This window comes from Paralichthys olivaceus, chromosome 8, assembly GCF_024713975.1.
Source record: "Paralichthys olivaceus isolate ysfri-2021 chromosome 8, ASM2471397v2, whole genome shotgun sequence".
NCBI lineage: Eukaryota > Metazoa > Chordata > Actinopteri > Pleuronectiformes > Paralichthyidae > Paralichthys > Paralichthys olivaceus.
Window position 1 is genome coordinate 25,491,325 of NC_091100.1, and position 25,368 is coordinate 25,516,692.

A 25,368-nucleotide genomic window follows, 5' to 3' on the forward strand; every position below is an offset into this window, starting at 1 on the left:
TGCTGACAGGAAGTAGAAAGAGAGATCATATTACTTCTGTCTTAGCTTCTCTACATTGGCTCCCTGATAAATTCAGAATATTCAATTCAATTTTATTTGTATAGTCCCAAATCTTAATATACATCATCTCAGTAAAGAAAAAAGTTCTGGTTTCTTTTTTATCTCTTTAAACCAATTAGTCGTGTTGTCGTAGCTAAGCTCAAGATGCACTTTACATAGAATGTCAAGACTGTAAAATCTTTTTTAATATAGAGAAACCCAACAGTTCCCACAATGAGCAGCACTGTGGCGACTGTGGAGAGAAAAAACTCTTTTGAATAGAATTCTAGATCCTGCTCCTCACATACAAAGCCCTTAACAACCAAGCCCCTTCATATATTAATGAGGTCATAACACCGTAATGTCCCAAGAGATCAGAGAGGAACAGGAGGTAGAATCTTCAGCTACCAGGCTCCTCTCCTGTGGAACCAGCTTCAATTCTGGGTTCAGGAGGCAGACACCATCTCTAAAACTAATCCCTCATCCACTACTTTTAGTTTTAGTAAGTAAGCTTTAGTTATGAAATGCACCAATCAATCAAATTGTATTTGTATAGCCCATATCCACAAATCACAATTTGTCTCATAGGGCTTTAACAAGCTGTGACATCCTCTGTCCTTAACCCTCAACAGGAGTGAGGAAGAACTACCAAAAAACCCCAGCAATTTGTTTCCAGGTCTGGACTGGTAATCTGGCCATCTTTAGCTAATTACAGAACAACTGACCAAAAATTGAGTTGTGGCATGGTTGGAACTTTAAATTGTAATAAATTTGATATTTGTAATTGAATCTCCAAACTTGATTATGTTAATTTTCAATTAAAGAAAACATATCCTCCTCAGCACTCTTACAGAATCAATTACCTGGTAAATAAAAAAAACCCCAACACGCTGAGTTTCCATCAACCATATTTGTTTATTACCAGATTATTGCACGCAGGTTTCTAGATGTATAGAGGAACAAAACATTGAAATGAAGTGAGAACCATGGTTTAACATCAGAAATGATGGGATAAAAGTTATCCTGTGAGTATCCATCACTCTACCTTTCGCTCAAAAGCACATACACACACAGTGTGTGGAATGATCTGTACAATAATTATTCATACCTGCTTCACATGCCACTTTAAGTTACAACTGTGAAATCAAAATGCACATCTACACACACAAGATACATGTGAGGGTGACTAGATGTCAAAGAATGCAAAGTGTGTCGTTTGTCGGGCCAGAAGCACATATAAAACACCAGTAGCACAGATTTAAATAAAGCACCATCTCGTAAAAGCCTGGTGTCTTACTGCAAAGACGTCCTCCAAACTGAAGTGCAAAAATAAAGAATTTACATGACGAGCCCCAGAGGAGTGTTTTTCCCTCAATTGCCCGAAAGCAACAGATATCACTGTCTTTCTCTCTTCATGTCTCTCTCTCTCTCTCTCACTCACTCACACACACACACCAGCTGCTATAAAAATTTAAATAAATAAATATAAAGGTAAGTAAATCTTTATTCATTTTATAAATATTCCCCTAGCTAATGTTAATCTATTAAATAGAATGAAAAACAGTGCTGTGTTCACCTACCTGCAGTCACACTGTGCTGGCAGAGAACCACATTCACATCCATCATTTTCTGTTCATGCCGTACAGAACCTGGGTTTACCAGTGCAGTGTTCAGCATTGCGATCAGTAGTGGGCCTGCAGCGAGACACTGCCAGGGCTGCCATGCAAAACAAAAGCAGTTTTCATTTCTACTTCACTTCCTCCATAAAGGGAGGGACAATGGATTACAAAATTTACTTCACACACCACTGTAAAAAAGTTCTATAGAGATTAAAGGAAAATCCCTGTTTATTAGCTTGACTAGTTACAATAAACTCAGGTCTTATTTTTGTCATTTGAGCCAACATCCCTATCAATAACATTGCTGTGAAGTGCCGTGCATCAAATCTGACAGGGCAAGAAGCATGAGTGGACAGACAACCACTTAAACTGAACCAACAGTGCACACAAGAGTGCAAACAAATGTTACACACACAAGGTAAAAAATCTTATTTTTCTCTTCAGTCCATCTGTCTTATTTTGAATCCCTGTTCACATGATGAGCACAAAGTTCTTAAAGCGCAATGTTTATTCTAAAGATGGCTACAAATTCAAAAATAAGACCAAAGTTGTAATAAACTGGAGGTATAGTTGAACTTGTAAATCAGCCACACACTATTAAATCAAGTCAGCCACAGCTGAGGGCAGATTGAGTTTGGTTTGTTTTGGTTCAGCAGAGACTCTGTTTGGCTCCTTCCAGCCACAGTGCTCTGCTGTGTTGTTGACCCTGACTGCTCAGTGTTGAGTTTACAGCGACGCTCACGTAGCCGGAGCCCTTTTTTCTGTTTCAGCTGTGTTCTCTCTATGTGAGCCTCCTCTTTCTTCGCTGTCACAGAGTTGTTGGTGTAATCCTTCAGCACATGAAGTGGCACTGTAATCACCAATATATTTCCCTTGCTTTCGCTGTAAAAGCACAGAATTAACAACACATCTGAGAGGCTGGGGTCAGTATTAGTTTCTCTGCTTACACTTGGTGCTGGCACATGTCACAGATTCAAGTCAAAGTCCCCTCTGAGCAGGCTTATGTCTGGGCCTCTGGCAGGGACCGGCCCGGTTCACATGGCACTGAGGAACCAGCCAAACCATTTGTGCTGCGACACAGTAGAGCTTTGGTTGCTGTGGCAGCTGTTGTTGGCGAGAAAGTGCTGCCACCAGTAATGGTACCGTTGAGGTTCCGGTATGGTCGCTGCCGTGGTAACGAGGCCCTTCGGCGGGGGGCAGGCACAGCAGCTAAACCCCGCAGGCACACTGAGGGGAAACTCAGACCCACCAGACAGCATCCCGGACAGGAAATGACTTCATCCTGCTCAGAGGGGCCGCTAAGGTCAGACGGCAGGACCTGGGCTCCATTGTAACCATTAGCTCGCCCTCCTCCTCCCCATTGCACCTGCTGGCCAATCACAAGGCCCGAACCATTGTTGTTGTCTAACCGTGGTAGCGGAGGCAAGGAGGGCGGTCCATTGGAGATGGGAAGTTGCCAGCCATTGGTACGTAAAGAGGTGCTGGGCCTGGGTCTTCCAGATGTTGAGTCCAGGACTCCCTCGGTTGGCTCTGGAGACTTGGTACAGTCCATGGGTTCTGTTAGACATACACTCTCCTCGCCCTCCTCCTCTTCCTCCTCCAGCCGCTCCAGAGACACCATCTCTAGCTCAACAGGAAGACCTGAGTCCTCTTCTAATCTCTCCTCCTCCTTTAATAACGCTCTCTTCTCATTTACAGCTATAAACTCTACCTGCAACCTTTCGACCACGTTCTCCAACAGCTCTGTCTCTTTATACTGGTTGTCCTCCACCGTTCCTCCTTTATTTGCCGCCAATCTGATGTCTTCGTCTTCTTCCTCCTCCTTACCCTCAGCATCTCTTGTCAAGGCTACAGTCCGGCCAAGTTCTGGGGTACAGGGGAGAGACTGGCACCTCCTGTGCGGCGCTCGCATTCTCTGTGTCCCCCTAAGGTGTGGGGAGGCACATGGGTCACGAAGTGCTGGGAGTGTGAAGGTCAGGGAGATAACAGACTTGCTGGGTGTGTCTAAGAGTTTACACCGCCCCCCATTCAGATCCTGCCTCAGGGAGAAGGGGTTGACCCTCACAGGAGTCCCGAGGAGAGGAGGGGTCAAGGTAGATGGGGGTAACATGTCTGACTGGCTCCTTGCCAAGCCTAGTCGTTGCTGGCTGCGGTCGCCGGGGTGACAAGGAGAGCTGCGGCGCCGGTATGGGCTGACATCTGCCACCACTGGCTCTGAGCAAAGGAAGGAGATAGAAAGAAATGAAAAATGTGACCCGACAAAACAGCTAAAACATACAAATGACGTATGCTGCCGACAGTGCCCGTTGGTTGGCAAGTGTTAGAATGGATTCTGCAGTAAGGATACGATGAACTACCCACAACTATTTCTGGGTTAACCCAAACCAATAACATTTTCTTTTACCAGATCTAAGAGAATTCAGTGTGTGGTTTAAAGTGCTGATAAGGAGGAGGTCTTTGAATCAGTGCATATTTACAAAACTAGCCAAATGAAATGCTACATACTTGGGTTTTTTTCTATTCCTGACGACCACTCAAAGCACTTTACACTATGAGTCCCATTCACACACATTCATACAGTGTCGAATAACTGACATTCTGATTAGTGGACGACCTGCTCTACCTCCTGAGCCACAGCCGCCCCAATTCAACCCTAATCTGTGTGTGAGTCAACCGTGAAGTACAACAACTTGTTACCGATGGGCAAAGCAGTCAACTACACCAGGTTTTCCAGTGTGTCCAGAAAAAGTTAGTTTGGAAATGTATTCCACTAAAACAGTATCAGCTGATGTTATTTCTGAATCTCAATATTAATTAGACGTATTTATGAAACTGCTCATTTTCTGAAATTGAAGTGAATTGATCATCCAATGAGAGTAGAGACTTCAACACAATGGTACGTTTCTGGGCTTTTATGTTGCTAAAACCGTGCTCCTGTAGTGTACATTGCTGTAAAACATGATTACATTTAATGACTTCTTTTTAATAATTATCTTAGCCTTTCACCCACCTAGTGCAATGAGCTTCTCTCTCTCTTCTTCTATCTCCATGCTCTCCAGTGTGAAGACTATGTCAGTGAATGTGGGGCGCTTCACTGCACTCATCTGAAAACAACACAGGGGAAAACATCAACATGCTGTATCTGAGGATGACGTGGCAACTGAAACAATGTGAGTGTTTGTGTGTGTACCTACATTACAGCAGGTGACAGCCAGGCTCAAGAAGTCAGGTGGACAATCCCCAACCATGTTCTCAAATGCATCCACATCCAGACCAAAGTCCTACACACACACACACACACACACACACACACACACACACACACACACACACACACACACACACACGTTACACTTTGATTTTCTCATGACTCATGTTAATAATAACAAATAATCACACAGGATAAAACTTGTGTGAAAACAATAACAGTAGCATTACACATTACACACAAATGCACACATACCTCTGTCCTGGGTAAGACGTCAGGATCAGCTTCAATCCGGGCAATTATCTCACAGAGGATGATACCGAATGCAAACACATCCACCTGCACAGAGGAGAGGATGTTCGCATCAGCTCTGTCCTGGGCTTAGCTCTGACCAGCAGACAAAGTAGATTTCACACAGCAGTAAACGGCATTGTATGGGCTGTAGAGAACTGATAATAATATTAATAGTTGTGGGTTAAAGCTGCAGGTTTTGTTCCAGTTGATTTGTTCAAACTCATATTCAATGTGTATCAATAAATAAAATAGTTGGGAAGGTGATTTTAAAATTGCTTTTGCCTCTACACTTACTTGTTAGCACAAATCCATGGTGACGGAAGTGTTTAGGTTTAGTTTCACTGAAATCTATGACTTACAACAGCAGTTATAAATGTAGCAGCAGAATGTATTCACAGTTTGCAAGAATTAGCCGACTTCAATCCCAGAGTGTAGATTGAGGATGAGGGGGGATGTTTTTCTTATAACTCACCTTTTCACTTATTTAGAGGAAAACTGGTTTATGGCTCCTTTCAAAAGTTTCATAGTGTAGCTGTAACAGTGTGCTGCAGTCCAGTAAGTATTTAGCTTCTGCTTATAAGGTTTACCTTCTCATTATACACTTCTCCCCTCAGAACCTCAGGGGCCATCCAGTACGGGGAACCCACAATGGCCAGCGGCTGCTTCTCCACACCATCACTGCAAAGATACAAAGTTTAGAGTGTAGACAGGTTTTTTTTTTCTCCCACTGTTACATGTTTTAATGCTAATATCCAACACATACTGGCTGAAAGGAGAAGCGGAGAATTGACAAAAATATAAACTTGTCATCCAGGTTCTTCTAGGTTAGTGAGGGTTAGCTTTGTTGACACTGGGATTACATTTGATTCTTTGTTGTTGTATTGATCATATTATTCATGCAAATTTGGTTATTATTAAAAAATGAGAATAAAGCCCTACCACCAACTAATTAAATGAATGCATTCATCACTTGTATTGGAGAAAAACCTGCTTCTGCTCATGGACTAAATTATTAACATGTAAAATATATAAACAGGTTCTGCATGTAAATATTCAGTAGATTTTGGTGCCTTGTGATTAACACTTCTAGTTAGAACAAATACGTTTGATTCCCTGCAGGTAAACAGTCCATGTGGAGAGCATAAGAGGAAGAAAACATTGACAGAACTGTATCACCTATCAACTTTTAATTTAACTGCATATAGCTGGTGATGAACATGAGCCAAAATGTCGCCTAGAATTAAAACATTTCTGTTCATGTTTTGTCCAGGGAATAGGTTTGATTTCAACTCCATTATCGTGTCTCACTGGATATGTGGTTATCACCATACAAAGTTTACAGTCCAACTATCAGATATCCACTGTCTACACCAGAAGCCCCAAAATACTGGCTAATTCATCTTCAGATGATAGGCTCCAAAATGGATTGCTATGTAAAACACACAACAGTCTGAGAGGGGTTAAGCACCTTGACCATGAACAACTTTTTAACTTTTTAATCTGAAACATGACCGCCAGTTACTCATCTATTACACTTGTATCTCTGCTGTGGTTTTACCCACTGTGACGCTCACAAACTGTGATTCATCGGTTTGACAACAGCAGAGAACAATATATCAGGATTTACATTCTGGATTTCTCCACACTGACCTGTAATCAGGGATCTTCTCTGCCAGGCCGAAGTCTCCCACGACACCAGTGAACATGCCATTATCACAGCGAACCAGACAGTTCTACACAGGGGAACAGTCAGGAGGTTAGACTTACAGCTGCAAACAAACAACCTCACAGTAGACAAACATTTTGTCTGATCTAGTTACATTGACAGATTTAGTTTTATTTCTCCAGGTTGCATCCTCTAATCCAATTCAATTCAATTTTATTTGTATAGCACCATATCATCTCAAGGCACTTTAAATAGAAGGTAAAGACCTTTAAAATTATGGAGGAAACCAACAGTTCCCACAATGAACCCTGTAATAATCTGGAATCACTGAAACCTAAACCTCAAAACTAAGATTACTGTTGTCCTAAGAAAATATAATTTACACCTTATTATCAATTCCAGGTTTCATGGCTGCTTACACCCATATCTTAAACAGGGATAAGTTATATATTAATTATTATTACCATTTAGCTTCAATCAAAAGAGACAGAAATAATACTACCAACAAAAACATAATGCAGTTCATATGAGAATGAAAGAGCATGAGATCCAACATTTTGTCCCTATTTAACCAAAATCATTAATGGGAGATGTGTGGTGGATACACTGAGCACTGCATCATTGTGTGTGTGTGTGTGTGTGTGTGTGTGTGTGTGTGTGTGTGTGTGTGTGCAGCTGCCCTGTCACAAGATCTCTAATGTAGAAGTGTGAGCTATGAACCTTCCATTAATCCCTGAGTTCATCTTGAACCTGGCTCTGTTTTAATGGAGCCACTGTGTTGATGGGACATCCACAAGATAGATTCCATTCAAATGAATGAGAGGGCAGAATTTGTTAAACCGGGCTACAGGCAGAATTACAAGCACAAAGGGTCATTTCATTAACTAAAAACTGGCATGGGGCCATGACAATAATTTCACTTGTGGTGAATGCACCACTCTTTAGATCTGTCAATGAGAAGATCGGCAATGAGGTTCTCCCCCAGCACCAGCTCTGATTGTTCATAGCTTCCATTTACCTAAGGTCACAGTGATGTTTAATTCATTTAAAGTGTGAATATTGAAACAGCCTCCCAAAACAGATCACAGCAGGAGATCAAAGTTATCACTCAGTGCTGGGAGAAATAATGGCTCACTGTCAAATAAAAACGTTCATCATTCAAAAGCTTGAATCTTAAATTAAAGATATGAATGTGCTTTTATTTAAAGTGTTGTATGGATTTCTAATTTACTACTATAAATGTAATTATATTTTAATTACTATAATCAAGGGAATAATTGAAAACGTAAGCATTGCAATATGGGGTCCCTATAACTCTCTGATCTATTGGTCCATCAGGTCAGAGGGAAAACCGTGCTCCTGACAGACTATCACACTGGTCCCTCTAAACTTTACTGTAGAACTTCAGCTTGATGGAAAAGTATGTTTGCCTCAGTGTGGACTCAGTTTTTAGCATTTGATAACTATTTTTCTGAAAATGTCTGCAGAGGTCTCCATATTTCACCACTTGTTTGTTAAAAATGTAAACATAGCTGATGTAGCCCTCATGGTCCACAATAATGTATGCACTCTGTACCTTAGAGGTGAGGTCTCTGTGGAATATGCCCTTGCTATGCAGGTACTGCAGTCCTCGGGCAATATCCAGAGACAGACCGATCCTGACGCCCCACGACAGGTACAGGTCACTGTCCAACAGCTGCTCCAGGTTCCCTCCATTTATATACTACAGAGAGAAGAGGAGAACAGGATCACCATACATTTACAAATATTCTCTGCATATGAGCCAAAACCAACCTCTCAAAACATGGATGTCTGTAGTAAGGTACATACACAGACATTTATGTGTGTAATTTAACAACTGCAAGCTGCTCAAAAGGGCATCCAACACAGGCTCTGCTATGTTGTGTTACAGTTATTTTATTCAGTAAATAAAATGTATAAACACAATAGGGTTGTTCGGTACACCGGTACTAAATTTGTACCAGGGTACTGATGCATTTCAAATGGTACTATACAGCGCTTGGATAAGACCGGTACTTTTTATTTTATTTCCGTCGCCGCTTGGAGTCACCAGTGAGCAGTGCTGAGCAGCAAACGGAGCAGGAGTCTGGCGACAGAGAGAGGTAAAGGTGAGAAAGAGAGAGACAGGAGCAGAGAGAGAATGGCAGCTGCTGCAACCATCACCACGCCGCAACTCGTAGATAAACCAGGTACATGAAGTGCTACATGGAATTATTTTGGCTTGAAAACAAATGAGCGCGGTGAGGCCATTAACACCGATGCACCACTATGCAAACGGTGTTACTAAACATGTGGGGCCAAGGGTGGAAACACTTCCAACTTGGCAAACACTTGAAGGAAAAGCACCCAGACCTGCACAAGGAGTTCAGAGAACGACAGGTAATAAGTTATATACCCATGAAAAAAAGCCACATTCAGTGCTAAAAGTAGCTCTGGAAAAAATGTAAGCCTGTCTTTGTGGTATTTTAGTTCATTTACTGATGCATAATGTTATAGTTCTAAGTTTTTCAATTAAAATACAGTCAATAATGACATTTTTTGTGTTCTCTTTTTATTTCGAAAAGTAGAGAAAAGTATCGAAATACATGTTGGTACCGTGACAACACTAGTCCAGACTGGACAAACTGAACACCTTTTGAGTTTTTATGATAATTAAAGGCTGCCACAGTTTCTTTTTTATGTTTGGAAAGCGAGGGTGAGGCGAGGGGAGTTTCCGAGGGGAGTAGAATTTCAACACTAGATATCACTAAATTCTACACACTGTACCTTTAGTCTAGTACAGTCTACAGTCTTTAGTCTAGTACAGTAACAGAGCAATATGATGAGTTTTCGGGAGCTCTTCTATTTTTTCCCTTGTTCAGTCTTTTGGCAGGTGGCAACGGACATCATGGTGCATCCACTGACTTGGTGCACTGTTCCACCTTTTATTTTTATCTCTTGAAGATGGAAAAGATGTTTGAAAAAAAGGAAGAGAGGAAGCCACGCTTTTTGCGAAGCCGTCTTTTCAAAGAGGAGACAATTGATTCCTCAAGTTCTGGCTCCCTTAAACGAAAGGCAAACAGCAAGTTCTGAGGTTTCCACTTCTTACGCAACTCCTTGAAAATGGCTTTGTCAAGGTCTTTGATTATCTGTGGGTTAACAGCTAAGTCAATGTCTTTGACCTCCGCCCATATTCCCTCCAGCAGTTGATGACTTATGTCAATTATGTCGTCACCAATCCTGGTCATCCTGGCATTATCATAGATTTTTGTGATAAGCTGGTCCACAAGAACCCTGACATACATTTTAAATCTTTCTGCTGCAAACATCTTTACATTCTCTGATGATATTGACTGATTCGATGAGTTCCTCCCCCTGCTGCTGACCAATGATCGTGTTGACTGATTAGATGAGTTCCTCCCCCTGCTACTGACCAATGATGGTGTTGACTGATTAGATGAGTTCCTCACCCTGCTGCTGACCAATGATGGTGTTGACTGATTCGATGAGTTCCTCCCCCTGCTACTGACCAATGATGATGTTGGCTGATTCGATGAGTTCCTCCCCCCGCTGCTGGCCCTCGATGATGACTGACTCAATGTGCTGTTCTTCCTGTTGTTAACCACTGATGATGTTGACTGATTTGAAGAGTTCCTCCCCCCGCTGCTGGCCCCTGATGATGACTTACTCAATGTGCTGTTCTTCCTGTTGTTGACCACTGATGATGTTGACTGATTTGAAGAGTTCCTCCCCCTGCTACTGACCAATGATGATGTTGGCTGATTCGATGAGTTCCTCCCCCCGCTGCTGGCCCCTGATGATGACTGACTCAATGTGCTGTTCTTCCTGTTGTTGACCCCTGATGGTCTTGACTGATTCGATGGGTTCTTCCTCTTGCTGCTGACCCCTGATAATGTTGACTGATTCTTTGTTTTCTCCTCATTGCTGCTGATCTCTGATGATGTTGACTGCTTCGATCTTTTCTTCCCTCTGCTGTTGATCTCTGATGATATTGACTGCCTCGATGTGTCCTCCTCAATGCTGCTGATCCCTGATGATGTTGACTGCTTCGATATTTTCTTCCTTTTGCTGTTGATCTCTGATGATATTGACTGCCTCGATGTGTCCTCCTCAATGCTGCTGATCTCTGATGATGTTGACTGCTTTGATCTTTTCTTCCCTCTGCTGTTGATCTCTGATGATGTTGACTGCCTTGGTGTGTCCTCCTCAATACTGCTGATCTCTGATGATGTTGACTGCTTCGATCTTTTCTTCCCTCTGCTGTTGATCTCTGATGATGTTGACTGCCTTGGTGTGTCCTCCTCAATACTGCTGATCTCTGATGATGTTGACTGCTTCGATCTTTTCTTCCCTCTGCTGCTGATCTCTGATGATATTGACTGCCTCGGTTTGTCCCCCTCAATGCTGCTGATCTCTGATGATATTGACTGCCTTGGTGTGTTCTCCTCAATGCTGCTGATCTCTGATGATGTTTCCATTGAGTCAATGGCATTTAAAGCCTCTGTCACCCTGTCTGTGTGGCTGTTAACCTGGTTATTCAGCCACCAGCTTATCAAGGACAGGAAACAAAACACTCTGGTCTGTATGTCTGCATACATGCCCTTATGTGCCTTAGGAACAGCCACTGGACTTGAACTGGGTTCTGCAATCTTTCCAGGTATGATGTGTTCATAGATTAGATCAGAAAGCTGTTTTGTGAATGCAATAACCTTTTCAGATGTAGGCTTTTTCAGTGTTTGGGAAGCACAACTTTCATTTCCACCTCCCTGCTTCTCCTGCTTCAGAAGCACAGCATCAATACTCGCTATCAGTGAGGTTATTGCCTGCCTGCTTTTGAATTCAGTCTCCTTTTTGAATTTCTTTGCGACCTGTGTCAGTATTTGGAGCGTCCCTGCTGATGCAAAAGTCTTTATGAAAAGCCTATTGATTGTCCGCATTCCTTTACGGATTGAGGAGCTTGGCTCTTGAGATTCCTTCCCTTTTTTGCCTTCCTTAAGGATTGACTCAATAATATCATCTAAAGCCTCATAAATCTCTCGAGAAATCGAAGCATTGAGCTTAAGACTGTCATTGAACTCATTAAAGAATGTTGTGATGTCAGTCAAACTATTGTTGATTGTTTCCTGGATAATCCTCTTTACACTTTCTACACTACTGGTTGGTGAACCCTCTGAGGAAATTTCCGACTTGGAACTGATTCGTGACGAGTGGGAGCTTGAAGAGCTCCTAGCCTTCTGAACAGAATGGTTTGTAGTGTTCTGCTCTTCTGAGGAAATGGAATGACTTATCCTGTGAGATTGACTCTTGAACAAGCGTTTGATCTGTTTGTCTGCCTTTAACGTCTTGCAGGCATAACAGATCATCTCCTGGAGTTTATTTGGGTTAATGGTGCGGGATGGTATCCCAGAGCTCACACAGGCTGAGCTTGCAGACAAGATGGAGTTGACAGTCTCCGTCACCTCCTCTACAACCAGGTCTGTGAGTTGATCCAAACTCTTAGAACATTTTGTGTTGCCTGGTGAAAAACCGCTCTTGACAGTGTTGCCAAGAATGGACTGAACCCTTTCCTGAGACACAGGTACGTTGGTACTTTGCTTTGAAACGGCATTGGAGATGGTCATCATTAAGTTCAGCATAAGATCTGCCAACAGTATTGTTGTGGCTTCATCCGGTTTGCTTGACTTCAACAGCCTCCACTGCTCCGCGGTGATCTTCTTAAAAAAGGAATTGAAGTATGGGCGGACAGTCTCAGCATTTATGTCTGACTGGTTACCTGACTGGAGAGTCTGTGTCTGAATTGTCCCCATTGCAACTGTTGTATCAATATGAGTGTGCTAAAAATTGTTTTCTTTGAGCTGTTCACACTGCGTTTTCCAAAGTGTCTTGTGAAGAATCTTCTGTTTTTGCCAATTGGCTGGTTGCTTAAGACTGATTCTTCACTTCCTTTTTCTCTTTGATTAAAGGATGATTAAAGGAATTTAAGCATGATAGGTAGTTAACGCAAAGAAATCAAAAGAAAGGAATTTGAAGGAATTGAATGATCAAAGGAAACCCCAAGTGAGAAGCAGCCCCACCCCTCAACTGTGACTGTAACAAAGGCAGACAAAAAGGTAATCACTCATTGAACTATATTCATTAGCATAGTATTAGGCTTTGGTTTCACAGACAATATCTGTGCTTGCTCCATCCACTCAGATCAACCTGGTACTGCAGTACCTCCAGGAACTGTGCAACAACTCAGTAGATGGTGGAAATGCACCTTGATGTTGGTTGCCACCAGCTAATAAACCTATGAAGAACTATATCCATTCCTAAAAGTTTTGCTTGATACAAACACATAATTACTATCATATTACAGGAATTATATGTGACGTAAAAGATCACTTATTTTTAAACAGTGAAAGAAATGGAGCAAACCCTGCAAGCTAGTTCAGGCAGCCAACTCGAGCTGTGCTGCTCACATCATGTGACATACCTCATTCTCCACAATCATCTATTATACACACCCACCTTATTAGGCGGCCTATTTAAGCAGAGAGACATTTCCCATCAACCCCTTTGCTCGCAATGCTGCTGCAGTATGATTACCAGTTGCTTCACCCCCTCCACCACCCTAGTATCCACCTGTACCACAGCAATACCGATGCAGCAGCTGCTCAAGCAAAGGGAGTAATGGGAAATTTTCTCTTCTTAAATAGACAGCTGGGTGTGTAATATAGATGATTGTGGAGACTGAGGTACGTCACATGATGTATGTGTAGCCCGGCTATACCGACAGACAGGTCGTTCTGCTGGGAGCTCTGATGGGGTTGGGTTCGTGTCCGCAGCATATTTGTGCCGTTTGGCGCAACACTCTCGCCCTTCTGCGCATAGCAAAAGGCTGCAGTCAAGCGTGTGGCTTGTCTCTCGCCAACACTCCCTGGAGTAGTTCTGCTGTTTTGGCTCTGTGGGTTCTGTTGGGATCTGGTTGCTCTGCCCTACGCTGGTTCTGGTGCTGGCTGGCCGCTTTATTCACGGCATCTCCACCCGTGTTGATCGGCTGGTGGTGTAACCTTGGGCAGGCAACGTCTGACACCACTATTTTTAACCATTGATATATTCATTTGGTTAATTTAGTTTTGTTCCATTTCTATAAATTGTAGGGTTTATTCTGGTTTGTATTTCTGTTATTTTGTAGTTAATTTGTGGATTACTTGTTTTTCTTTCTTTGAGTGTGGTTATATTATTTTCTATCATTGGTCCTGAGTGTGTGCATGTTTGTATGAACTAGCTCACAAGCGTCACTCCACCAATGGCTAGAGATCTCACTTAATATTTGGAGGTTTGTTTATTGGTTTGACTGTAGGGCTGCACAATTTAAAAAAAATAGCACAATACTCATGAGAGGAGCCCCTCTCTGTCTCTGGTCCCCTTTGCTGACAAAAAGTGTCCTTGGAACTGAGCTCAATGTTTTGGAGGGCAAGGCATTGGCAGTAGTTCTTGTTAGCCGTTTTCAAACATGACCTTCAGGTAAAACCTGGTGAATTGGCTGCAGAGTTTACCCTTAGTCTGCCTTTCACACATGCACAACACAGCGAGAGTGTTGCTGATGTCATCACATGCTCGCTGTGGGCTCGTTTGTAAGTGACGCTGCTTTGAGTCGAATTTTAATGTTGGGGCTTACAGACACTTGGATGACACACACACTGCTTACTGGTATTGAGATAATGTTTATTATAATTTTACTCAATATCTGTGGCGCCCCCAGTCAGTCTGTTGGTTTATATATGGCTGGCATCGATAAAAATGTTTATATCAGTCAATAATCAGGATTATTATCATGATATTTTTTTTTTTTGAGCAGGTTGTGGTTTTAAACTTTTCTCATTGAACAAGAGAATGAGAAAAAATTTGTCTTACCTTCTCACTGATGAAAATTGTGTTACATTTTTATCGTAATACATGTTGGTACCGATAGCAAAATGTTGGTACCGTGACAACACTAAAACACAGATGTATGAAAATAAGCATTAGAGAAAAGCTTATTCATCGTGACATTTAACACTAAAAATGTTTTACCTCAGTCAGAGCATGGAGTTGACCTTCGTGCACACAAACCCCAAGAAACCTGAGGAGAGGTGAAGAAATGTGGTTCAAAAAGTAGTGTGTATCATATTTGAATTTTTCCAACAATCATTATTTTCACATTCCCCTTCTGATTATTACATCCCTCCTTTCAAAGCCCCAACATACAAACTAACCCCCCACTTCTATTTCTCACAGGTAGTGAAGTTGCAGTATTTGAAATGGTCAGTCTCAACTGAGTGATGAAACACTTCTGTTTTTTATTCAGTCAAACAGCACGACCCCGCCAGCTGCTGAAACTTTGCTTTGAAATATGGATTGAGATGATCTGTATTCAAAAACATTCACAGATTTTCTAACTGTGTTGTTTCTGTTTTTGCGAAATCAGCAGCAGTTGAGTTGAACACAGGCATTCAGGATGGGCCTCCACACTGAGGGTATTAATACCTCATATACAAATGTTAAGTATACACTTTTTCATTCACACTCGATATCCCATTAGGAAAAAGAGAAACTCATTTTTTAAAGAATGTTTTGCAAATGCATTAAAACTTTAAAAACTTTTATTTCAAAAACTATTTTGACAATTTGTTGAGGCACAAAGTCAACCAGTTCAGAAGGGCACACAGCATAGGTCCTGCAATTCACAGGAGCAAACACTTCTAAAGCTCTTAGTGTTACTAGGAGCACAATGACATGGAAGAACATTTTCTTATGTACAAATCCTCTTCATTTATGTTAGACGCTGTCTTTTACTCGTCAATGTTGTAAATATTGTTATTTTATCTATTGCACGTCTGACATTCTGGGGATGTCACACCTTGTTAAAGCTCTGTGAGACAAATTGTGACTTTTGAATATGGGCTCTACAAATAAAATTGGATTGATTGATTGCTATGGATAGAGCTGACATTCCAAAATGACACAAGCGCCACTCACCTCTGTTTTTAATATAAATACAAAATATACCCTCTAGATCTAAACTTCACTGGTAAAATAAAGGCATCGTACTGTGAGTTAGACGTCTTCTTAAATAAATATTATTACCTATGTGATGGAAATCTAAAAATAGAAGAGGCTGGGTTACCAAATTTGTCTTTGTGTATTTTATCGGGAGCTTTCTGCAGAAAGGATCAACACAGAGAGTCACAAGGATCTCAGAGTGCAGTCAAATGCAAACGTCCAGTATAGGAGAACTAAGGCTGTTTGTCTCAGCCAGTTCAGACTGGTTCTGTAGGCACAGTTTGAGACAGGAATTAAGACACAGGGAACTTATTTGTATTAGTTTCCTCTGAAGATAGAGCAGACAGAAAATAAGTCCTCGCACAGTCAGTAAGTAATTGAAAGGTCATAAAAGCTTCCAGTCACAGTTCAGTTCATAAAAGGCCAAGACAGGAATATAAAAGTTCCATTTAAACTATAAAAGATTTCCACCACACTTACCTGAGTATATTAGGGTGACAGAGCCTGTTCATGAGCTGAACTTCTCGTAGCATGTTAGCCTTGTTGCTAGCCAGTGTGTTCATTTTCAGTGCCATCACCTGCCCTGTGATCCGATGCTGCACCTGGACAACAAGCAGAGGAGGTTTAGAGTGAGAGAACACACAGAGAGTGAGGTGCACTGCTTCACTGAGAAAACGCCGTCAGTAGATGGAGTTGCATGTTTATTTAAGGGAAAATCCTGCACATTTTTGCAGTTAATAAGGTCACACAATTTGCTACAGTGAGCAGAGGAATGATCCATCTGTGAAGAGATGGCATACAAATTGCCCAGACAAGCCATTGTACACGCACTATTCACAAGCCACAACGAATGCTGTAGTGTGGAAAAGGACCAGAAACCTCAGAGTATAGTCTAGAGATGTCCCTAACATCTGTTGGTCACTAACATCCACTAGTAGATGGCACCCTAATAAGTGCCATATTCTCCATCTTGACCAATGTTCTAAACTGGGAGAGCTTTTGACTCTGCTGACTGACAGTAGGTGTTTAGTTTAAAAAGGCATAGAGCAATGATCTGCTGAGCAGGCCCCCTGGCTTTCATAGTACTGCCATACAAGCCAGAAGCCAGTCAGACTTATCTTTAGCCTCAGCGTACCCTCAACTTCAGCCTGTATCAAGGGCAAAACACTTGAAAGGTGCACAACTGAAGATTTGTCCCCAACATCTGTTAACATCAACTGGTGGTTGGCATCATAATAAATAGACCTTCAAACATACAAGAGATATTCTCCAGCTTGTCCTGTTTGAAATATTTACATATGCACAGATTTGTACTGTATTACAATATTAAGCAATAAAATTCCTTAAAAATAAATTAGAAATGAATCATTAATTATCAATCAAATGTCTGCATGTAAACAGTATTTATATATATATATATATTGTTTCTCAAATTAATAAATAATTTAAATTAAAAAAATTCAGTCAGAACATTACTCTTGGACAACTGAATTTTAGAAAACAAAAACACAATGTTCATTACGGTCATGATAAATAAAGATAGTCAATAACACCTAACTCTTTTGTGGGGGTCAATAAAATCATATTATCTAAAATAGCCATGGAATTTATTGAAGACATTGTAGACACACAGTCACATAGTAGGTCAGCGGTTATTCGTGAACCTTTTGATTATCTGCCACGTCTGAAAGCACCATGCTCACATGTTACAGTGGCTCAGACCTTTACAGTGTTCAGTGGAGAGTTAGTGACACAGTCCATGAACATGTGAACCCTCGTACCACTGAGCTGCAGGTTCATTAGGTCTGTGCTCATGTCTGGAAGTGTCACGGATGGTAATATGTGCCTGCAAAGTTCAGCCAGTGTCTCGACCTGTGTGTGTGTGTGTGTGTGTGTGTGTGTGTGTGTATTAATAGCGGGGCACTAATAGGCTTTCTGGATTTCCCATCGCTCCTCCTGATCTGCATCAAATCCATTGGCCATTACTGAGGCCTCGTCCAGCAGCTGACAGACGACACGCACACAATTACATAATGCACAGTTAAAAGGACAATAGTGAGCTGACACAGTGATAATAAACTATATGCTTTTTGAACTGAACTATGATTGATCAATTATGTTTAAATAGTGCCCATTCAATTAGCAGTAGGCCCTTAAAGGTCCAGTGTGTAAGATTTAGGTGAAAGTGATCTCTTGGCAGAAATTTAATGTAGAATAATCCTCATGATGTTTTCACTAGTTTGTTTCATCTAAATTGTATGAATTGTAGTTTTCTTTACCTCAGAAAAGACCCTTTATATTCAAATACCTTATATTTACATCGAGGGGACCCTCTCTACGGAGGCCGCCAAGTTTTTTACATTAGTTCAGACTGGACAAACTAAACACCTTTTGAGTTTTTATGACAACTGAAGCTACCACAGGTTCTTTTTCATGTTTGGAAGGAGAGGGTGAGGGGTGTTCAGCTGCAACATGTAACTTCAACACTAGATATCACTAAATTCTACACACTGTACCTTTAAAGACATATTTGGGGTTCAGCATCTTTCCCAACGACACTTTGGCATGGGTTGGTATTTGAACCACAGACCTTCTGGATGGAGGACAACTGCTCTACTCCCTAAACCATAGCTGTCCCACCAAAGAAAAAACATTAAGGGAAACACCCTCAAAATCATTTCATACATGAAACACTTTGACCTTCAGAGAAAGTAATAGGAAATGGTCTGTATTTAAAGAGTGCTTTTGTGTTCTTGATGACCAATCAAAACAAATTACAGTATATTTATTGTAATGAAGTGCATCTATGTGCAGCAATTTCTCTATCATACATAAATCATACACCATCGGCACAGGCAATGTGGAGTCTAATATGTTGCCCAAGGACACTTCAGCGCTCGGGAATGGGAGACACAGGGATCGACATGCCAAACTTCTGGTTAGTGGACAACCTGCTCTACCTCCAGAGCTACAGCCGGCAGAAACCAACAAATATTATATCTTAGATCCATTTTTACCTTCCAAAATGAATTTCGAAACATTGTAACATAACACAGTGGCAGCTGAGAATAAGGGTTTCTCACACTGACCAGAGGGTCATCTCAGGAGCTGGACTGTGAGCTGCTGAGATGACCTCTGGTCTCATCCAACAGGCAAGTCCTCTCCAAAAAGTCAGTAAATCTTATTGCTGTGACTTTTTGGAAAAACTGAACATCCATTCAAAATGTAAATGGTTCTGAAGTAACAAAATAATAAAACTTAATTAAGGCTAAAGAGGCGGGGTACACCCTGGATAAGTTGCCAGTGTATCACAGTGCCAACATACAGAGACAAACAAACATTCCCGCTAACATTCACATTAACCCTACGGTCAATTTAGAGTCTTCAATTAACCTATCTTCAATCTTTGGACTGTGGGAGGAAGCTGGAGTACCCACACAGACACAGGGAGCTAATTTGACTTTCCACATTTTGACATATTAATTTTGTCCTAAAGTAGTCTTGTCTTTATGATGAGGGGGACTATAGTCTGCTGATCAATGGATTGATCTACATGCTCTCAAATCTACAACACAGACCAGTGTGCCAAGACTTTTATGAATACTTTCTAAAGACACAGTAAGAACAGATCTTCCCTGCATTGGTTCAGAGTAGGGGGGGTGAGTATCCTGTTCAATGTTGACCAAAAGAAAGCAGTAAAAAACGAAAAAGACCAAAAGAAAGATCAATATATTGGAGCAGGAGGCTGCCACATGAAGTAACGCATGGGAATTGACTTAATATGATTGTAACTTTTAAAAAGGCTTTTATTCTATCAATACCTTTTGAAATAAATTGATATGGTCACATTAAGTAACAATGGCTGAGTCAAAATTAGCCACACAATCTTAAAATGATTGAAGGTCACAGAAGAGGGCTCAGCTATGTAAGATGTAGTGTGGTGTAGTGTAGTGGCACAAGGAGAAATAACAAGGTCTGGATGAGAGTGAGTATTTCTATAATCCTCTGTCAGGTGTGCAGGGTTTGACTGTTTGTATTTAGAGCAGTCTGTCCAGTAATGATGAGCTGAGGCAGGAAACAAACTTTAAATGGACTGACTTATTTGGTATTTTGAATGCAAATTTTACAACTATTGTTGTTGATCTTGTCAAAATATGGGTTTTACGTCTTCATCATTAACCTAGTCCTGTCTGAAGGAAAACCTAAGATGTCAACACGCACACACACACTAATGTGTGAGTAATCTACTTAGTCTGGACAGTGGGACCTGTTGTCCAGCCAGCCTGTTACTTCACATGCAAATGTTTCTAAATAATTGTTGTTGTTAAAATAAAAAAAAGAGCTGCCATCAATGTGTTTGGAGTGAATAGTGAGGACATCCTTACAGTGAAATGTTCAATGCGTACACAATTAATTAAATAAATACGAGTGTGAAACAGTGAGGAGAACAATACTACTGTGACAACAAATGTCGCTGAGAGGCTGAGGTAGGGCGTAATAAATTGAGTGATCCAAGAATCACTGCAGTCCTTATAAAATGCGTTTAAACTTTTAAAGAAAAAAGAAGATCCACTTTTTTGTCCATGCACAAATTTATGAATTAAATGAATCAAATGGAAAATAGAAGGTTGAGTAAAGAAGTCTAGCTGTCAAGAAAAAATACAGCGTCCCCACTTACCCTCTTCCCTTCCCATACAGGTGAACAGGTGCTTAAATCAACTATGACCCCCGCCCCTATCCTTATGACATCTCCAGTAAGATAGCAACAGGTTCATAGACTAAATTCACTTTCAAACCATAAACATGCACATCAGTGCAGTATCCATACTGGAACCTAGGGAGTAACATTAGTAATATACTAAAAGTTACTTTTTCACATTAGACCTGAGTAATGGTTCAGTTAATGTCTGTAAAGTTCAATGAAATTCATGAAATTTGAAAGTAAGTGTGTTCATTTGAGAGCTTATATCCATATGGAACCTGTAGATAAGGTGGGAGGAGTGGAAATAAAAGGTGATGTAAGTGTTATGAGCTCCATGTGAAAGTCAGTATGCAAACATGTTCACAAAGGCTAAAAGTGTTAATGTGCTGATGTCACTGTTTTATATTAAGAGGACAGACAGCACACTGAAGTCCATTAAAGTTCAGTCGGCTACTTTATAGTACTAATTTCTGAGTCTAATTGATTAACAAGTTGCGATTTACTGTGGCGTGTACATTTTACAACCATCATACCATAATGCGAGCACGATGATAAAGAAACATGTCTATCAGTCTGTGTCAGCTCCCACATGCTCTATATAAACGTGTGTGTGCTGTCTTGTGGTTCGATTTTGATTAACATAATTGATGTGAAAATATATTAGGAGGCGGACCCACACTAGAGCAGGCAGTGTTACTAGTGCTGTGGCTGAGGAGGTGAAGCAGGTCGTCCCCTAATCCTCCAGTCCACAAGTCAAAGTGTCCTTGGTCAGGCCTCTATGCTGTGTTAGTGATAGAGAAACTCAATACACACAGAAGCAGGAAGAGCTTTGAGCTTTAGTTGTTAAGACTTGAAAAGAAGGATGTAAATGCAGTCCATTAACTACTAATTGTATCATTATCAAGACATTATCAATTACTTTATTAATAAGATAATAAAAACATTATAACTCTACAATTAGTATTATTGTTGTTGTTGTTGTTCTTATCATAATAACAACCAGTCTGACAATGATTAAATACAACCGTTCTTGGTCTCCAGCTCTTCTCTCTCCCCCACTCTGCATTTCTCTCCTCTCACCACAACCGGTCGAGGCACCTTCATTTGACTTGTTGTGAAGAATGTTTCGATTGAGAATTGATGTTTTTCGCTATATGAATTATACAAACAAAATGATTAAGTTGTATATATACAGCAGCTAGAGAAACCAGACAGGGTGTGACTGTTCTGATCAGACGGGAGTAACCATTTACAGTGGCCTAAACACTCAAGAAGGAATAATTCTTTTGGCAAATATGAAATGATATGCAGTGACCATGTTCACCATGTTCACCTCTTAGTTATAGTTTACATGTTAGTATTAGTGTTCTGGCATTCTCACATTTTCTAATCAGCACTGAACTCAAACTACCACTGAGGCTGATGGGAGAGTCATTCATTTCAAGGTTTTGACCACCAAGTGTAGGGATCACATGTTCACTGAGGATCCCCTGAGGAGGTCCTGAATGTGTACACCACATCTCATGGCCTCTCCACAAACAGGTCTGCCATCATGGCAACTACAAGTCCCTCAGACATCAGACTTGACTAGGTTCATTTCAACCACTGCATCAACTGATGAGGTCACATACCTTGAAGACTTCAGAGAAGAAGCCTGAACCAATCTTCTCACAGAAGAAGTCATCAATGCGGGCCAGGCTGGACACGGCGCTCCTCAGGGCCCGGTACGAGGACGGGCGGATCCGGTTGGGAGCGTGGACGCTGTGGAGCGGCGGCTCGTCTGGACCGCCATGAATGTCCTCAGCATCGCAGAGGCAGCACTCAGCGTGGTAGTCCATGGCGCCAGCTCCAGTAGTTCCGTTCTTTCCCTCAGGGGAACCAGACGGTGTGCTAGACTGCAGGAGTTCTGAGCCACGAGGTGATACTGACCCCAACCATCATGGTGTCACGCTGATCAAACCGTCTCCTGTGGGCTGTGTGGATGAGCCAATCACCTGATAAGATATCGGTTTCACACAGTGCTGCCACTCAGTGTGAGCGCATCTGCTTTCCGCGGTCCACTCTGGTGATGGCTGCAGGTTACTACTTTAATATCAGAGGAAAATCCCATGCTATCTCATTCATCTCATTTGAGGTGTGCCATGGCTCCCAGGTTCGCTCAGCCACACTGTTCAAGTGCCCATGAGCAAGAATCCAGCTCCCTCTGAGCTGATCTTACCCTGACCTCTGACCTCTCAGGGAAGATGGAGAGCTGCTGCTAACACAAAGGCAAAGTCGCTCCAGATCTCCATGCTGCATCTCGGGGCGGTTTGAAGAATCCCCGGCGGCACGTGAGCGTCGCCTCAACGTGCCAGTGCGTGAGGAGGCTCGGTTCTCTCCGTCATCCCGTCAGCTGGAGGAAGCTTCACGGCACCGGGAGGTGGCGGCGGCGGCGGCAGGGCCGAGCAGACAGCTGCGACACAGAGGCGCCTGTGAGGGAGAGTAACATGGAGGTTCAGGGAACAGTGGCCAGCATGAGCAGGTTCAGTGTGCAGGACAGGAGACAGAGCAAAGACTGGACCGTGACGTGTGGGAGCCATGAGCCTCCTCAGAGAAACACTAACAACCTGCTGTGATAACATGGAGCCGCTCAGCCCGACTGGAACACAACCGCGGGCCTCGTTCAGCCATGTTTCTAGATGTGAATTCATTGTTGTTGTTTTTTTTTATCAATTGCGTGTTATTAATACAGATTAGAAACCGGAGCATGAAGCGCTTCGACATCCCGCATTTCTCCGGACCAACGGGCTAAAATAACCCTGGCTACTGCTCAGCTGTCAATGACGAGCGGGCTGCGGACACGGAGGCGACGGCTCACCTCTCTCCTCGCGTCGGCGTGGATGGAGACGTCGGTTGGCTCCGGTCCGGTGGAGGTGAACCACAGCCGGATCTGTACGCTCGGCGGCTCGGGTGTCTGCGGCTGCTAATCTTGTCTGGGTCCGTCTTCACGAGCTCTACAGCGGGCTGAGTGCGGCTCCGGCTGCCGCTGAGATGAAGCCGGCCAGGGTGACGCACAGCACTTCCTGTTGGAAGTTTCAAAGTAAAAGAGCTTCAACCTGAACGACAGTAGTTTGCACGCTTTTAAAGTAAATAGATTTTTTTATTTTTTATATGAAAAGCACAACATTCATTTTCAAAATAAATATTAACTACATTAAGTACCTCGCTCACTGGACCATGTTTTCCAATGCTGTCAAATGCTTCTTTAGAAATATCGTCATCACAAATATCATCTATACCAAACTATTATACCTCCTTGTTTAACTTTCAGTTCAATTAAATTGAAATTGAATTAAAGTTCAATTAATTCGAGGCAATTTTTGTGTTTTGTTTTTTTCCCATTCCAAAGTATATTTTAGTTTGGGGTGAATGCAGGTTCAGAATTATAACAGTGCAACTGAGATATACGTAAAATAGTATAATGGAAATAGGTCTGTTTTTTTACATTAATAGCATAAGAAAATACCGAGTTTTATAGCCTGCTTAATGCCAACATACACTTGTTTTATGTGTGATATGACTATATTAAAATAAGACATTACAGACTTATTTCTGTCATTTATTAAAGTAATTACTTTTTAATAAAATGAACTATGGGATACTGAAGGAATGTGAGTGTGCTGTATAATTTTTAGACTGTATGTCATTTTCCGTATTAATTTGTTATTCTTATATGATCATCCAGTTTCACATCCCTTCTACTTAGTTTCACTACTACAAGACTTTTATTTCGAAAAAAAGTCGTGAAACTTCCTGTATGTCTGCAACTGAGTTTGACACCTGACGCACGGAGGCCAGGGCTGAGTGAGCGGCTCTGATTGGTCAAACCCTGATAACTGGCCTGGAGTCAGTTCCTCTGTGCAACCACGGGCCTGCTGCACCTGACACTTTCAACACAAACCAATCCCAGACCAGCTGCTGAGCCGGAAGTAGTAGTGCACTGGCAATGACACACATTCTGGTAAATAAATAAATAAACCAATGGCCCAATTATATGAAAGAATAAAGGGACAAATAAAGCAAAGTCGCTATATTCTATGTTAATAACAATAGCAAAGGTGGATTCATTTCAGAGGATATTCCCAAAACATAAGAAATGTAAAAAGAAAAATGTAGAGAGAGCATCTTCATCTGATCTCCTCCCACTCCTCTTCCTCTTCCTGTTGTGTGCTGCTGCCATGCTTTTCCTGGTCACGTTGGAGGCAGTGATGATGGAAGTCTGCCTGGGCCCATAGGACACAACTGCATGCAGTGTAGCAGCAGAAAATCAATTCGTCCTGGATGCAGCCAACTTTCTCTTTAGACAATGCTCCAATATTCACAATATGATAGAGAGACGTGATATCTCAGGAAAATGCCACAATGAGCAAATGGTCACGTTAAACAATTTAATATATTTATGTTCTTTTTTTTTAACAAGTGAGAGTCGAAATGAGGTCACTGTTGTATGACTGAATGTCTGTGAGGATGACATCATAGCTTGGTTTCATCCGCAGGAGCAATAATTCATGGACCCTCTCACATATTATGTCATTGTTATTAGAGGTGTACATGTAGATACACTTTTGTGAGCTTAATAATTTGATGGGATAAATGGCAATAACATGTTTCACAAACAAATTGTTCATGTTGAAACAAAAATGTGAAATGTTATTTTACCGTTTATTGCTATATTAATAAATTCCACAATAAAAAAAACAAACATCTTTGTATCCAAATCAAGGACGATATAAACCCTGCCCCCTCCATGGTA

At 41.6% G+C, this 25,368-nt stretch overlaps 2 protein-coding genes and 1 long non-coding RNA gene across 3 annotated transcripts; 1 reads left to right on the forward strand and 2 right to left on the reverse strand.

The window, feature by feature from the left end:
* Positions 1-934: 934 nt before the first annotated feature.
* On the reverse strand, positions 935-23,628 carry LOC109647492 (dual specificity testis-specific protein kinase 2-like). Its single transcript, XM_069530095.1, has 11 exons — positions 23,434-23,628; positions 22,208-23,045; positions 16,355-16,476; positions 14,906-14,954; positions 8,403-8,549; positions 6,811-6,893; positions 5,748-5,838; positions 5,122-5,205; positions 4,853-4,939; positions 4,669-4,762; positions 935-3,872 (listed from the first exon to the last, which is right to left on the reverse strand). The coding sequence occupies exons 2-11, from the start codon at positions 22,412-22,414 to the stop codon at positions 2,659-2,661; spliced, it is 2,178 nt and encodes a 725-aa protein (XP_069386196.1). The 5' UTR covers positions 22,415-23,045; positions 23,434-23,628; the 3' UTR covers positions 935-2,658.
* Positions 9,377-14,234, reverse strand: LOC138411140 (uncharacterized). Its single transcript, XM_069530094.1, has 2 exons — positions 9,514-14,234; positions 9,377-9,479 (listed from the first exon to the last, which is right to left on the reverse strand). The coding sequence occupies exon 1, from the start codon at positions 12,652-12,654 to the stop codon at positions 9,778-9,780; it is 2,877 nt and encodes a 958-aa protein (XP_069386195.1). The 5' UTR covers positions 12,655-14,234; the 3' UTR covers positions 9,377-9,479; positions 9,514-9,777.
* On the forward strand, positions 14,734-15,477 carry LOC138411142 (uncharacterized). Its single transcript, XR_011243794.1, has 2 exons — positions 14,734-14,989; positions 15,110-15,477. It is a non-coding gene; the product is annotated as an uncharacterized lncRNA (long non-coding RNA).
* Positions 23,629-25,368: the final 1,740 nt, after the last annotated feature.

Excerpts from the sequence above, each read along its gene's own strand:
- LOC138411140 (XM_069530094.1), bottom strand. The coding sequence starts at position 12,654 with ATGGGGACAATTCAGACACAGACTCTCCAGTCAGGTAACCAGTCAGAC.
- LOC109647492 (XM_069530095.1), bottom strand. The coding sequence starts at position 22,414 with ATGGACTACCACGCTGAGTGCTGCCTCTGCGATGCTGAGGACATTCAT. Across the intron at positions 16,477-22,207 it reads TCTTCTCTGAAGTCTTCAAG|GTGCAGCATCGGATCACAGG; the intron begins GTATGTGACCTC and ends CTTGTTGTCCAG. Across the intron at positions 3,873-4,668 it reads AGAGAAGCTCATTGCACTAG|AGCCAGTGGTGGCAGATGTC; the intron begins GTGGGTGAAAGG and ends TCCTTTGCTCAG.